Source organism: Rhinolophus hipposideros, assembly GCF_964194185.1.
Source record: "Rhinolophus hipposideros genome assembly, chromosome: 5".
NCBI classification, from domain to species: domain Eukaryota; kingdom Metazoa; phylum Chordata; class Mammalia; order Chiroptera; family Rhinolophidae; genus Rhinolophus; species Rhinolophus hipposideros.
The window spans coordinates 91,720,221-91,735,683 of record NC_138051.1 but is presented as its reverse complement, the minus strand read 5'-3'; the positions used below and the strand labels follow the sequence as shown (position 1 = coordinate 91,735,683).

At 50.0% G+C, this 15,463-nt stretch overlaps 1 protein-coding gene across 1 annotated transcript in view; it reads left to right on the top strand.

Moving 5' to 3' along the window:
* Positions 1 to 15,463, top strand: part of CCDC88C (coiled-coil domain containing 88C) — a 115,326-nt gene that overhangs the window by 47,465 nt on the left and 52,398 nt on the right. Inside the window, exons 5-6 of the mRNA XM_081049660.1 lie at positions 12,214 to 12,272; positions 13,061 to 13,144. Of these exons, the coding sequence (XP_080905786.1) occupies positions 12,214 to 12,272; positions 13,061 to 13,144 (143 nt within the window). The remainder of the gene's footprint in view (positions 1 to 12,213; positions 12,273 to 13,060; positions 13,145 to 15,463) is intronic.

The window sequence follows — 15,463 nt, the reverse complement described above, 5'->3', positions numbered from 1 at the left end:
CGGTGGATCTCACCAGGATGTCCTGCCATGTCTCTGTTTCCACGTCTCCCACTGGACTCTGAGGCCGGAGTGGGCCAGGGTTCCAAGCCCTAGTCTTGGACACTCGGTGTGACTTTGAAAGACTGAATGAAATGTGCCCCTGGATGTCTCCCAGGAAGTCCGAGCTTAATTCGTACTTGTCAGTTAACTCACTGGGTGTGTTACATGCATGCACAGGGTGACAGATTTCCTCCCTTCCATATTCCTGTGTATCTACCTGCACCCATGGCTCATGGACATAAGCTCACAGGCCCCAGGGACAGACGTATCGCTGACCGGCACTTCCCTCGTTCCGGTGGAGACATTGATAGTGTTTTAGAACCACAGGCCTGGGGCCTCCTAGAAAGGGAGGGGTCAAGGGATGCAGGAAGGAGCCCTCATGTTAGAGGTTTTACAGAAGGAACGGACCCTTCCCTCTGCTGGCATCTCTCGTCCTGCTCTCGCTGGAGTCGGCCATCCTTGCTCCTGTCCATATGGCAGTGGCTGACGTTACCTTGAGACCAGAGGAGAGTGCGCGGGGTGACCAGCCAAGGGCGTTACTCACAGACGCGCACTTCTCGTTTGATGAAGTGCCATAGCCAGGAGAGCAGCAGCAGCGGCCTCGGGGGCACCGGGCCAGGTGGGGGTGAGCGTTAGTTAAATCACTTTGCTCGGGGTGGGGTGGGGTGGGGTTCCTCCTGGTCCCACCTGGTCGATGTGTGCGCCTGTTCTCTGCGTGCCAAAGGGAAGCGGTTTCCTTGACCTCCTGCTGTAGCCTTCAGTGCGCTGGCCCATGAGCACTCACACCCTCACGCAGTGGCTGTGCAGAGCCCACAGAGGCCCACCTGGGGGCTCCTGGCAGTACATGCCCTTCCCCCACTCCGTGAATTATTAAGTGGGTGCAAAAGTAATTGCGGTGTAAAAGGTTGAAAATAATTGCAAAATCTGCAGTTACTTTTGCACCAACCTAATAGGAACAGGGAACCTCTGGTTTGCTCCTCCCCACTTCCCATTTTGCCTTTGGGCCATTAGTTTTCTGGCTTCATTTCACAGTTCTCCCAGATAGAAGATACCAGGTGCAGCCTATCCGAGCCACAGTCCCAGGGACAGCTGGGACTCTCGTGATTTCCATAGTAACTTCCGGAAGGTGGGGGCTCCGCTTTGCTGAGCAGAACTGTGCTACCTCTCCTGATTTATTTGGGGGCTGGTATTAAGGGGAGAGAGGACAAAGGTGCCTAGAGAGGCTGGTGGTTCATGCTGGTTCTGCTCTCCCACCAATCTGGAGACGGCCACATAAAGTGACCAGAGGAGGCAGCGGCTCAGAAAGGAAAGAGGAGCAGACGCTCACTTCTTGAGCCTTTAGTGAGCCCACCATGGGGTGGACCTTGTACATGTATTAAAAAGTGGAAATGAAAATGTGCTTCTGGGGTGTGGCTGTGCCATCCCCAAGTATAAGTGAGTTTTAGTGACAAGCCCTCAGTCGCTCAGCCCTTCGGCAGGAGGCCTGACCAGAAGCTTGCTCCGTCCAACCTCCGAGCCTGAGTTCCCCCTTTGCATCACACATGGACATGGAAGTGTTGGGTTGAGCTGTAGGCAGTTGCCAGTATTCAACCACTTTAACCTATAAAAATGGCAGTGGCTGTGGTTCAACCTAACACGAAACATGCCAGGCTGGGCCGCTGGCTCAGCTGGTTGGAGCTCCGTGCTCCTAACTCCGAAGGCTGCCAGTTCGATTCCCACATGGGCCAGTGGGCTCTCAACCACAAGGTTGCCAGTTCAACTCCTCGAGTCCCGCAAGGGATGGTGGGCTCCGCCCCCCGCAACTAAGATTGAACACAGCACCTTGAGCTGAGCTGCCGCTGAGCTCCCGAATGGCTCAACTGGTTAGAATGCGTCCTCTCAACCACAAGGTTGTCTTGTTCGACTCCCGCAAGGGATGGTGGGCTGCACCCCTTGCGACTAGCAACGGCAACTGGACCTGGAGCTGAGCTGCGCTCTTCACAACTAAGACTGAAAGGACACCAACTTGACTTGGAAAAAAAAATCCTAGAAGTACACACTGTTCCCCAATAAAGTCCTGTTCCCCTTCCCCAATAAAAAATCTTTAAAAAAAACAAACGAAAGAAACATGTCACCCTGTGACCTCATCATACTGCATAGTTTGGCCACCTTCCTGTTGATGCCCTCTTCCCCAGCCCTGTCAGTGTCCCCACTTGTGCTGCCCTCTAGGGACCCCTTCTCCACCAGGCACCTGTACTTGCTGAACCCAGCCCCCAGCCCTCCCCGCGGCAGAGTCTGTTCCAGCCTCCTTGTGAAGCCCCCGGGACACAGAGGTTGTCCGTGTGCAGAGAACACAGGTCCCCACCTGGGGTCACAGAACAGCTTTAGTGAGGTATAAGTCGCGTACCATAAAATTTAACCCAAGTTAAGTGTACAGTTTAGTGGTTTTCCCCCCCATAAACGTACAGAATTATGCAGGCTTCACTACGATCCAGTTTTAGAACATTATGGGGAGCTGATTTTAAACTGTGACAGGTGAATAGCGTGTCCCCTTGGCACCCAGCACTGTATCGAATCAATACACATCCGTCAGAGAGGTTGTGGCCCCGCTTGAAGAAGCTGGAGAGATGAGACCCTGAGCGGTGAGCAGAGGCTGGAGGACCCCACCCAGGCAGCAAGCTCGGGGCCCCGGCGGGCTGTGCAGAGGGGGCGAGCCTGCCTGACCATGCTGTCAGGACGAGACGATGCGAGCTGGGTGCACCCATGGGTAGGCTTTGGCAGAGGTCCTGGGGGCCTTCCCGAGCAGAGGGGGTTGGCAGGCCCCCCAGCAAGATGACGCAAACGTGAGTGCCCGAGGTGGAGGGGCATAATTACGGAATCATGTTTTCTGTTTTCAACTTTCAAAATAGATGTGTGAAGCATTTGGGGTTTCTCTGTAAATAAAGAACAAAGTTGGTTTCTTCTGTGTGGTTGCCTGGAAGTCGGGAGGGGGAGCTGCATTTTTACTAATTGTCACACACATTTTAGGAGCATGCCTGTGCTCTGTTTGGCTGATGTTGACAGTGCATTGCTATTTATAACATTTCACAGTTGTTGGTTATTTTTTGTTTTTGTGAAATGCACCTCCATGGACTCAGGTGCCAGGGGTGGGACAGCTCCCAGCAGAGCGTCTAGTCCACCCCCTGCCCCCGCTGCACACACCGAAGGTTTTTCTGTTACGTCCCACTTACCTCCTGCACCCATCAGACAAAAAAAGGATGTTCTCTCTTCTGCGCTGGGTGGAGTTTGTGGACAGCGCAGTGAATGTGAGACAGTCCTTCATACACTTTAAATTGCTTTTAAAAGCCCTCCTCCGTATCTGCCCCCTTTTGCCCCAAATCCTCATTCTCTAATTTCCTGTTTGGTACCTCGGATTGGCTCCCTGGATTTCCTGTCTGATCGTGTGAGGTTCAGCTGTCTCTCAACTGGTTACCTGTCCCTGGGGAAGCGTCTGTCCTGTACCTCGTTACTGTAACCCCCACTTCATGGGACCCTGCTCTGAACTCTCCCCTCACTTGCATATGATGGCACTTAGCAGAAAAGGGTTTTTCCTTGGCAGCTGGCCTGTGTCCAAACTCCCAGACTAGGTGTCATAGGGTGTCCTTTGTTTTGTTTCTCACTGGCCAAATCTTATCCTTTTCTCTTTCCCCACACCCGTTCCTTCAGACCGGTGCCTTGGCTCTGCTTTCAAAACATTTGAGCTCTTCTCTCGTCCTGCCCGACTGTCACCCTGCTACCTTCGTTCCAGCCCCCGCTCCCCCGCCATCTTTCACTGGGCTATAGGCCAGGGTCTTCTAACCGTCTGCCCCTTCTACCTTTGCCCCCTGCAGTCTGTTCTCCACACAGCAGCCAGAGTAGTACTCTGGGAACGTCAATCAAGTTATGTCACTTTTCTGCTCCCACCTCCCGGCACGAGGACCTGTGCACTGGCTGTTCCCTCTGCCTGGAACGCTCTTCCCTCAGATACTCATAAGAACAGGTCCTTCAAGTCCTTGCTCAAATGCCACCTCCTCAGAGCTGTCCACCTGACCGCTGTATCTGCAGCTACAGCCGCTCCCTCAGGACTCCCTCTAATCTTGCTCTGCCTTCCTCTTTTTTTCATAGCATGTATCACCTTCTAATATACTCTTAACATTTACTTACTTTTTCATGTCTATTGCATTCCTTATGTTTTCACCTCTAGAATGTAATCTCTCATGAGGACATGAATCTTTGGGGAGTTCTTTTTGGTATTGTTGCTGCCAGTATCTTCTAAGTGTCTGGCACATAGTAGGTGCTCAGTGAATGTAGCCTAAATGCTAGACACCCACCTTGACCTCCGTCTCGCTCCTCTCCCACTTCCCTGCTCCCTCAACTGGTGTTCCTTAACCAGTGTTACCCATGTGCTCTCACACACACAGGTCAAGGGTCACTGGTCAGGGTCAAGTGAGAGTCAATCTGTGCTCAGTACCATGTGTGTGGCAACCCTCGGCCGGAGAAACTGCCCTCACACCACCCTCTGGCCAGCTGCATCCGTTAACACATTTACGTGGTTTGTGGAAGAGTATGTACTATAGGAAGTTGTGTTAGGTCGTGACGTCTGCTTTCTGTGTAAAGTGAGGGCAGTTGTTGGATTAGAACTAGCCCAGCTCTCTGGTCCGTGTGAGCCCTGATTTCTCAGCAGCCCGGCCTGTCACTCACACACACACACACACACACACACACACACACAGATTTGTCTGACAGGAAGCCAGCAAATTCATTTCTGCCGTTAATCATAGAACATTCATGCTGGAAAAGAGCCTTGTTTTCTCTGCCAAGGTTTGTATGCAAGTGCAATAGTGGTATTCAGACTTGGAAATTGCTGATCCCACCTAAACCCTTTAGAACGGAGGGCAGAGAGTCACAGAGGTGCAGAAACCCAGGCCAGAGAGGGGAGGGAACTCATTCGAGGCACATAGCATGGTGGTCCCATAGGCAAGAGATGTATTTATCATTATAAAGTGCATAGATGGTTATATATAGGGACGATAACCGCTGGTTCCCAAGCTGTGGGACAAGATACCGTCATTGTTTTCTCTGCTGTTTCTTGGATTCTAAATGTCAGGCAACATTCCTGGGTGCGTGGAGGGGCTGCCCCATATTCACACCCTGCAGGGTCCTGTCTGAATACAGCTGGAAACTGTGAGAACAGAGTGGGGGTTCCGTTAATTGGCATTCAGTGGTCTGGCCCTCAGTGCTCTGTTTTCTCCTTCTTGTGGCGGTTACAGACGGGGCTTCTGGGGACAGAGAGAGCACCTCATGGACACAGAGGGTATGGATGTCCTTCCTTCACAGCTCAGTGCAGGCCACTGTCTGAGGGATCCAAAGGGCCACTTCCTGACCCTCCAGGAGAGGACCGAAGGCCCTCACGCCCTTCCTCCATGAGCAGACTGTCCCCAGCCAGAGGCTCGCAGAGCAGCTCAGCACAAGCCTCTTCTCCAGCGTTCATTGTCAAATGCCCACTGTGCTGGGTTCACGGGCCCCAGAAGCGTACGTGTAGGCTGTCTCTGCTCCAGAAGCTGCCAGTCTGCATTGGGGCAGGGCGGGGAGGAAGACAGTGTCCAGGGTGAGAAATGGTGTGAGCCTGTTCCACACAGAGTGCCCAGCAAGTAATGAGTTCTGCCTGGGCAAGTCAGGAAGACTTCCTGGAGAAGGTGGTGTGTGACAAGGCTTCGAAGAACGGAACAGCAGAGGGAAGGTGTCCCAGGTGGGAGGAGCTCAGGAGAGTGCTGGGAATCCCATGGGGAGTGGCAGGCTCAGGGCACAGGGAGCCAGTCTTCTGTCACAGCTGAAGTTTAGGTTTCAGAGACTGGAGAGAAACGGGACTCTTGACACTCCTTGGAATTTAATATTTAACCCTCTCAGTGTTTGCTTGCTGTTCTGTCAAGGGCGTCCTTGAAGTGCTTTTCGGATCCCATGGAAACCTTCCCTCAGTCCACACCGCACAGCTTTGCCTTTTGATGATCGGGGAACCTGTGCCCCTTCCCAGTGGCAACCGGGGACAGTGGCTCGGAATCTGGTTTATTAGGAACAATCTTCTCGTTACTGAGAGTGTTCTTTTAAAAAGCAAAAAACACTGTCTTCCTTCCCCGGCCCTCCCCCTGTGGTCCTGCCCTCCCCTGTGCCTTGCTTGCCTGTGACATGGTGGGTCAAGGTTCTACCAGCGGGGGTTGGGGGGCTCACGAGCCACTCCTGTGTTTTTTCTCAACCTTACTTTTTTCCATTTCTTAACACTAATCTCTCTCTCTCTCTCTCTCTCTCTCTCTCTCTTTCTCTCTCTCTCTCTCTCTCTATATATATATATTTTTTTTCTTTTTGCATTTGCAAAAGGCTCAGTTTCTTTGAATGGGGAGGGAAAAAGGAAGAAAGAGTAATCTTGTAGGCATTTGATCCTGTGAACATTTCCTGTTTTGTCCTGGAAGGAACAGGTTCAGAAAAGCGCCCAAATGCTATTTGGAACAAACGTCTTGCTCCTTTGCTTCTGTGCTGCGGCTGGATTCAGAAATGAGTCTTTAGTCCATCTCGAATGCGGGGGTTGCTGGGCTCTTGAGCTGAAAGCCAGTGCTTAGCTTTTCGAGGAATGTGAAAAGCTTGGTTAACACCAAGCCCAGGCGGGCGTGACAACACGGCCAAATGCCGGCCTTGGGAACAGCCTGTGGGATCTGCCTAGATACCAGACTTTGTTTAGTAAACTTGTTAGCGATGGCCTGTACACAGAGAGAATGCTCCCTGGCAGCGGTACCCACGCCATGGCTTCCAGCAGGACTGTTCTCTGTGGCCATCCGAGGAAGAGGGACGAGATGTTATTTGTCAAAGGTCTCTGTGTTTCCCGATTATATCTGGGCTTTGAGTTTTCTGCCTGGTTGTTGGGAGGGACCCTTTCTCACTCAGATCTCCTGCCTGTGCCGTCACCTCGCCTGCAACCAACCAGTCACGCTGAGTTGTTGTGGTTGATTCTCCTTTTCTGATCTTTAGTTTGGTGCTAGGAAGTGAATTTGCACGCAGCTTCTGTGGCCCCGGGCTGGCTGGTGGGGGAGGGAGCCTTTTGGGGTGAGATGCTGTGTCAGGGGCTTGGTGTGGCTGTTTCAGATTGTGCTGTGTAACCTGGGAGAGCTGTGTTGTGTCACGTGGGCAGAGGCTTCTCATAGCCCACGCACGGTGGTGCCGGGGGTGGGGGCAGACTTGATGTGGGTGCTGGAGATAACGGGGCCGCTGGCCTGGGTGCACTCAGGAAGCCCGGGCACCCTTTCACACGGACATGTGACATGTGCCTGCCACAGTCCATATCCGATAAATGTTTGTTGAATAACTAATTAAACAAATGGGGCAGTGCCTGGTTATAGTAATGCCCTTTGGGGGCCCCGTGTATGACATGCTTAGTATAAGAGGTCTGGGTGAGGGTTTCACAGAGGTCGTGCTCCAGGCTGTGAGGTGATGGGTAGAGGTGCCTCCTCATCCCCCGTGGACCAGGACAGATACGATGGAGGGCCCCCGTGCGCCTACCCACGAGGACTTCACTGTCCACACCGCTCCTCAGCAGGGGGACAAGGTGACGCTGACTGATGACACGATAATAAGCAGTTGTTCTGGCTGTAAAGCCCCACAGAATCTTAGTTCTGTGACTCAGCCTGTCTGACCCTGTTCTTGTTTAAAGGGGAGATTAAAAGGGAGATTTTGGCCGTTGGACATTGCTTTGGGGATTAAATCAACGCTAGCATGTCTAAGTGCAGTGATGGTCTGTAGGAGCAAAGGGCACATGGAGGGGGCAGAATTAACTACTGATTGGGTCCATCTAATTACTCGTAACTCAGATGGGTCAGTCCTGCCAGGTTGTGAGGCTTCAACCCTCAGCCTGCCTGGAGACTTGTACATCTGGATGTCAGGCTGTGGAGGGTGGGTTAGCGAGACAGGCGTCAGTCACTGCTTTCCTCTGACCCCGTCTCCGCAGGGCAGTCACCGCGCCTCTGACCTCAGCAGGGCACATTGTGTGCAGTTTGGGGCAGGAAGAGCTCCCTCTTGTAAAGGGCTGTTTGCTTTCCTTTACCTAAATCCCCACCTTCATACCTAAGTATCATTTACTTTCTGTATCTAGAGACCAGGAAGTGTCAACATTCAAATGCCTACTACATCTTAGAGAGTCAAAGAGTAGATTCTAAAAGGGCCCTAGAGACCATATCCAGGCGGGGAAGGTGGGTTTTGTTTCATGTGCTTGGCAGTGGCTGTTGGCAGAGTGCTGTGTTCAGAAGGCTCCTGAGGCCTCATTTCAGGCTCAGTCAGAAAGCGTTGTGATCAATAGCCATGTCTGCCACAGACAGGAGATTAGAACGTCAGGGAATTTTACAGCCCTGATCTAATCCAGCCTGCACAATTTTAGAAGTTTGTCAACTACTTTTCAACTACATTTCTATATCCACGTCCATCCTTACAACACACGTGACAGCAGATAGCTGCTCTTCGGTTTTGGGAGCCGATGGCTGTAAACATCTGTAGCTTTATATGTGGCCTCGGTCAGCATATATGCATTCCATTTCTGCTAAGAAAGACTGGGGTGAGCTTCTGTGCGTCAAGACTACAGGAAGCAGGTAGTAAAGGAAGTCAGGTTTTTCTTAGACACCCATTAGCTCAGGGATTCCCCCGGGGTTGTGAGCTTGTGGGGAGGTGTGGAAGGTGTCTTATGTTTCTGTACTTTCCCCCATCCACTGGCTGCTTGTGACTCACTCAGCATAGAAATCTACGTTGCTTTCTACCCCATCACCCACTTCTTACCCTGAAAACCAGCTCTAGTAAGCGTAACCACAAAGCATTTATAATTCCACAGCTACCACATTCTCTTACCCCAGGGCCTTTGCACATGCTGTTCCCTGCGCCTGGACCGCTCCCACTCACCTGCCTCCTGACGCTCTCTTCTTCATCCGTGGGTCTCAGCTCAGAGGAAATTTCCTTTAAGAAGCCTTGCCTGATTCTCACTGCAAACCAGCTGTCCTTCTTCTGGTTCCCATAGCATTTGTGAGCTTGATGGCATTGCTGGTTTGCTTTGTCTGAGCTCAGAGGATGATGTTCTCAGCACCCAGAAGAAATTGGTGCTTGGGAAGGGACTTGTATGTAGCTTTGTTTCTTCTTTGCCTGTTTGATTGTGTCACTGAGCCAGTGTTGCTGGCAGGGACCCAGTAGAAAGTCTTCTGGTATGTTTTGAAACTATTCAAAACAGACAATCTGGGAGATTTCTGAAAATAGCGGTAGTTCTTACTACTGAAATCCTGAGAGAAATTGGGAACTTCTGCTTCTCTCTCTCTCTCTCTCTCTCTCTCTCTCTCTCTCTCTCTCTCTCTCTCTCTCTCTCTCTCGTTTCATAGGAATCTATGTAGGGGTAAAAATCACAGGATGCATTTGTGATAAGCAAATGTTTTTATTCACCCTGCCTGGTGAGAACAAGCACAGCACTGCTTCACTTGAATGAGGGCAATGATGCATTTCTTAGTACCCTGGTTAGCACTCTCTTCATCACCCAAAAGTTGATTTCAAATAATTTTTTTCCATAGATATGTTTCTAAAATTAATTCTCTACCTTTAATACCTTTTTCCTCCTCTGTTACAAAACTTAGCAAATAGAAATTCCATACTTTTCTAACAGTGCTCTGGATCAAATTTAGTGTTTTCTTGATGTCTGATGAGTGTGAATGAGTGAATGAATGAATGATTGTCATTGTGTGTAACTGCAGGGTGCTGAGGGGGCAGAACCCTTTGCTCTGTCACCAAACAGCCTCAGACTGTTGTGTTGAGCCGTGTGTGTGTTCAAGGACTCTACTTTCCTCTCCTACCAGACAACCGGCTTATGCTATTGCTACTAGCAGTGGGCTTGTCTTGTGCTTTTCCCCCTTTTAATTTGCCGTTTTCATCTGCTGTGGGCTGGGAAAAGGGATCATCAGAGCTGTGTAAATTATTTGAAAGCGCGATATAATTAGGTCCTTGGGGGCCTTTGCTGTGAACAGAGCACATAAAGATTTTCTGTGGGACTCTGCCTTCTGTTTGGGCTGGTCCAAGGCCCTTTAAATGCTTCCTCCCTGTGTGTCAGCTCTGCTGCTTACTGCAGCAGGTACGTGGCCTATGGAAGGTGAATCACTGTAGGAAGAGGAGCTGACGAGGGCTGAGAGGGGTCTGCACCTGTTTTATCCACTGAAGGGCTTACGAGGGCCACTTGCCAATCATCTGGGGACTGACTGAGGGGGCAGAGGTGACGACCCTCATGTGGGCTGGGCGTGAGCTCTGTGGCCAGGGAACGTTTCCGTGAAACTGATGGGAGGTTTTCAATAGTCAGGACCTTTCCTTTTTATCAAAACTGAAATGGTGGCTGATCATCAGTTCATCGTTAATAGAGAAGTGAGTCAGTGTGGTGATATATTTACTAATGTCTGTGGATTAGAGCCTCTTGGGCCAAATAAAAGGCCTCAAGTGAAAAAAAAACAACAACTCATGAAAGTCTTTGAGAATTTTTCCATTTCAAACACTGATGAAGTTCTACACTTATTAGCAAAGAGAAGGGTTTGACCATCGTAGATTGATCTACAACGCCAAGCCTTGTTCTTAAGTGTATTCTAAGAGTGTTGAATCTGAGCAGTCTGCTGGGACCCTGGTTCCAGCCCCCACCCCTCCCGCCCGCCTTCAGCCTGGGAGGCAGCAAGGAGGGTGAAGGTTGCGTCGAGTGAACTCAGCCCCCAGTTCTGAGTCTTGACCCTGATGTCATCACCTCAGAAAAAGCTTGTTTTAGCTCCTTCTCAGTTGAGAGGTATTCAGGTGAGGTCGTTTGTTACTCCATACACGCCTTATACCCAAAGACCCAAAGTGACCCATAGCATTAGTTCTTGGGACACTAGTTGTTTTTTTTTCATCCCAGGGATCACTGGTGATGCTTCGGGCCGTTTTAGCTCAGTGCAAGGGGGTGTTGGTAAGTCTTTCAAGAAAACGATGCTATTTCTGACAGGTCCCTTCTCCCCCACATGGAACAGAATATAATGAGAAAGGCAATAAACCATAGAATTTTGTTTTTTTTATGTGAAAGCCGCTCTGCACATCACCCAGGCCGGCTCTCTCCATTTCAGAGATGTGGAAACAGGCCAGGGGACCGAGGACAGCTTGTTGGGTTCACATGCTCCTGGTGACCAAGCCAGGTGTAGAGGCCTGGTATTCTGTTTACTTAAGTGGTTGAGACTCGTAAACGATGAAGACACATTCAGCCTCAAGCGTAATCGAAGAGACAACGTAAAATGATGAAATAAGATTTTTTGGCCTGTGTGATTGGCAAAGCTGAGAGAGAGCCATAAGACAGTGTCGGCCTGGGTGTGGGGAAACGGGGCTTATCAGATATTGGTTGTGAGAGAGTAAAATGGGAAAGCCTTTCTGCTGAGCCATATGGCCATAGGAAAAGCATAGAAGATGAGTTTATTCAAAGTAAAGGAGGACGTGCATAAAGAACTAGCCATTAAGATGTGCTTCGTAGCATTGTTTAGATGAAAACATTGAAAAATTGAACCTCGGGGAGGGAATTGGTTGGATACATTTGTGGTCTTTGTACAAAGTATGGGACCATTCAAAATGATGTGTATATGTTGCCTGGGCTTTGCTTTGGAATATTCCAGCCATCACTAGAACTGAGACTCAAAAAGGGAAGGAGGAGGAAATGGAATGTATAAAACGTTGGTAACGTTAAGCTGGGTGTTGAGTATGGGGGGGTTTGTTACACTGTTCTCCTGGTCTGTTTGAAATTGTGCGTGATGAAAAGGTAAAGTCGTGCAGCCTTGTTTTAGCGTCAGTTCTATTTTTTATGGGGATGATTCTCTCCCATTGGACTTTCCTTCCCGCACACGCTGAGAAGGGGTGCAGATTTGAAGCTCATTAATCATGGGAAGTTAGTTAGGATATAGTTGAATGGAAGGGGCTAGGGACCACAAAGTTATGTGCAGAATCCTCAGTTGGTTCAAAAAAGAAACCCACACCGAGAAAATAGGTGGAGTGTGTACACCTGAGTGGGTAGCACTGGGTAGAGGGTTACCTGATTTTTCCCTCCCGCAGACGCATGTGCCATCGGTGCGGCTCCCTCAGCGGTGGAGCCTAATTAAACATGTTGCTCTTTTGCTTTAGGGAAGAGTATGGAGGAAGTGAAGAAAGTGCTGCTGCTGCTGCTGGGCTGTGCTGTCCAGGTAGGCGCTGGGCTGGGGATGGAGAGGCCTCAGCCGGAGCCACCCGTGTGTGCATTTGTGGGGACAGAGCGCCCCTGAGGTGGACGTGACAGAATGTCACTGGATTCCTGGGAGAGAAGTGACCCCCATCATAGGTGGCAGTCATTTCTAGGACCAGGTCACCTTGGGCAAGAAGCAGGTGGGGTCCCTCAGGCCAGGGCCATTATCATATCGTCCCCAGTGTAGGAATGTCCAGAGAAGGGATCAGCAGATGACAGCTTATGGGCCAAATTTGACCCACGGCCCGTTTTTGTAAAAAAGTTTTATGGGAACACAGCCACACTCATTTCTTTACATCGTCTCTGGCTGCGTTTACACCACAATGGCAGAGCTAAGACCAAATGTTCCAGAGTCTAAGATTTTTTTTTTTAACACCCTCCAGCCTTTGCAAATGAAGTTTGCCACCCCCTGGCCTAAATCAGGTGTCCTTGATCTTCACTTGTTTAAAAATCACCCGGACAACTTGTCTAATGTACAGATTTCTGTGTTTCACCCCAAATATTTTCATGCTGGAATAGGCTTTGAAAAGCAATCGCCCCGGGTGATTCTGAGTAGGTGGTTGGAGCAACTTCTAGAGAAACCTCAATCTGAGGTCCAGCAGAGGGGATAAGGGAGGACACTTTCTTGGGTATAAAGGAGAAAGCCTGGGGTTGGGTGGGCGGTTCACTTGGAAACTTTCTCTTGGCCGTGACGGTCCCAGGTTGCCTCACTCACAAAATACTTCCATTAACACGTCTAACCCTCTGCAGTGTGAGAAGAAAGAGGAGTTTATTGAAAGAATCAAACAGCTGGACATTGAGACCCAAGCCGGGATTGTGGCCCATATTCAGGAGGTAGGTGTGTGTGTGGCTTGGTGGGGCTTAGCCGCGGGCCACCGTTCCCATGGCAACCAGGAGGCAGGCTGTCTCCACCAGTGAGAAATTGAAGGAGTGCGTTATCCATTAGTGATTTTGCCAATGTTAGGTTTCAGACACCACAAACATATTGAAGCTATTTGGAAAGGTGGCCATCAGCAAACTAAAATAAAATGGGGGTAAAAATAAAAAATTTAAAAAAACAACAACACACACATACCTCAATCAAGCCTTCTTTTGCCTCCTCTTCTTACCTAATATGGACTCAGACTATTTTTAAGAGCTGTCAAGTGGTTTAGGCTCAGATTTTGATTTACAGGCCCTGAAAATGTATTCTGGCAAATGTCATCCTGCTTCAAATGGTTGATCTTTATGGAGAAAGATTCTCTGTTTCTGTCAGTGACATGGCAGAGAAACAAGCTGCCACCATTTGGGAAGTTAAAAACTGGCAAGTCCCAGAAGGGCTGACTCCAGAGACTAGTCCCTGGGGTGGAGGCAGGTGGGCTCGGCACTGAGGGCAGCCCCTCTGCTGTTGATGGGCCTTGGCAGAGGTGGCCTCAGCAGAGAAGGTGGTTTCCCTGGAAACAGGCCTGTGGAGACAGGCACCCACCTGAAAATGTGCTTCCCTGACCTGCTCTCCCACCCTCCCCCCGCAAGCAGCATTGTGTGTTTTAATTATCTTAGAGGATATGGTTCAGCCTTCAGTCTAATTGGACAGATGAGATAAAGGCATGAAAAAGACATGAGCAGGAGGAGCACGCAGGAGCAGGTGTGTAACTGGCAGGGGCAGCTAAGCCCAGGGCACGCCACACCGATGCCGGGGGCGGCTGTGGCGGGGCTGAGGGGCTTCCCCACCACCAGGCGCCGTGGCGTGCTGCGTTCTGAGTCAGATCGAAGCAGGAGATGGATGTGGCTTGTTTGGGGAGAGGGTCCAGTGAAGCCTGTGTCGTCAGGGGAAAGTCAGTATTGTAGTCAATATTCTCAACCAGTCGTGTCAGTGAATGGCTGCCTGTTAGCCAAAGAACGACTCTGCCTTTTAATTTCCTTGTGTCTGTGTTTTGAAAATGTATCTGTCTAGGGACTGGGTCCTTGAGACTAGCCAGTTCTTTGCGACTCACTGTCTTTCCTGCCCAGCCAGCAGGATATTTACCAAAAAAAGGGGGGGGAGACGCAACTAAAAGAGTCCTGTGTGGTTATCAGGTTCAGGGGCTGGCGATGGGGATTGGGCCTCGGAATTAGTTGGGGGCGTCTGAACCATTTAGGCCGCACAGGAGACCCACCGAGTCAGAGTCGGAAGGAGCAGCACGAGCCTTTAAAAGCTCCTTGTGTGACGTATGTGCAGTGGGGGTTGCACCCTGAACCCCCTTTACAGACATAAAAGTCCGCTCCCAAGCATTGGAGCAGGCCTAGAAGCCGGCCTCCGAGTCTCAGGTCCGTGCCTTTGGGTGCCCTGCCCCAAGGGTTGACATTTCTCCTAAGTCTCGAGATCAGCTGAATCCCAGCTTTTCCTTTGTGGGGTGGGGAGAGGCAAGGAAGTGGGTGTCTTTTGAGAAACTGAAAGGCCCTATTTGTTTGTTTGTTTTAAGATATTCTCTACCTCCATTTACTGCTCTAGAAAATTTTCAGGACATTTTTTGGTGTTCCTCCGCGAAGTGTATCGCTGATTTCCTTTTGTTTTCCTCTTGGAAGCCTGAGTGTGCTAGTACTCATCTTCCCAAACTGAGGAGAAAGCGACTTCAGTCAGATCTTCTGCCTGTTCTGGCAGGTCTCGGGGGCGGGTTGAGAAGGTCAGGTCGGCAGAGGCTGCCCAGGTGGGACATACTGTGTTTCCCCCAAAATAAGACCGGGTCTTATATTAATTTTTGCTCCAAAAGGCACATTAGGGTATATTTTCAGAGGATGTCTTGTTTTTTCATGTACAACAATTTACATTTATTCAAATACAGTCATGTCATCTTCTTCTGGAACATCGTCATAAGGTACTAAATGCATCCGTGGCTGACCATCTCAACTGGGGCTTATTTTCAGGGTAGGTCTTATTTTCAGGGAAACACAGTAGCTATGGACCTCCCCTCAGACCCATGGAAAGGGAAAAACCAGGTGGCCTTAGGTGGCCTGCGGGGATGAGATACACAGGCCTACCTGGAAATTGTTTTAGATCGTGAAATATTTCCCCCAAACAATTCAATTATTGTGTACCTAACATTCTTACATAAGAGTTTTAACATTTTGCTGTATTTGCATTAGATTTTAAGAAGTACAGTTCCTCTGCTACCCTCCCACCCTCCAAAGCTTACC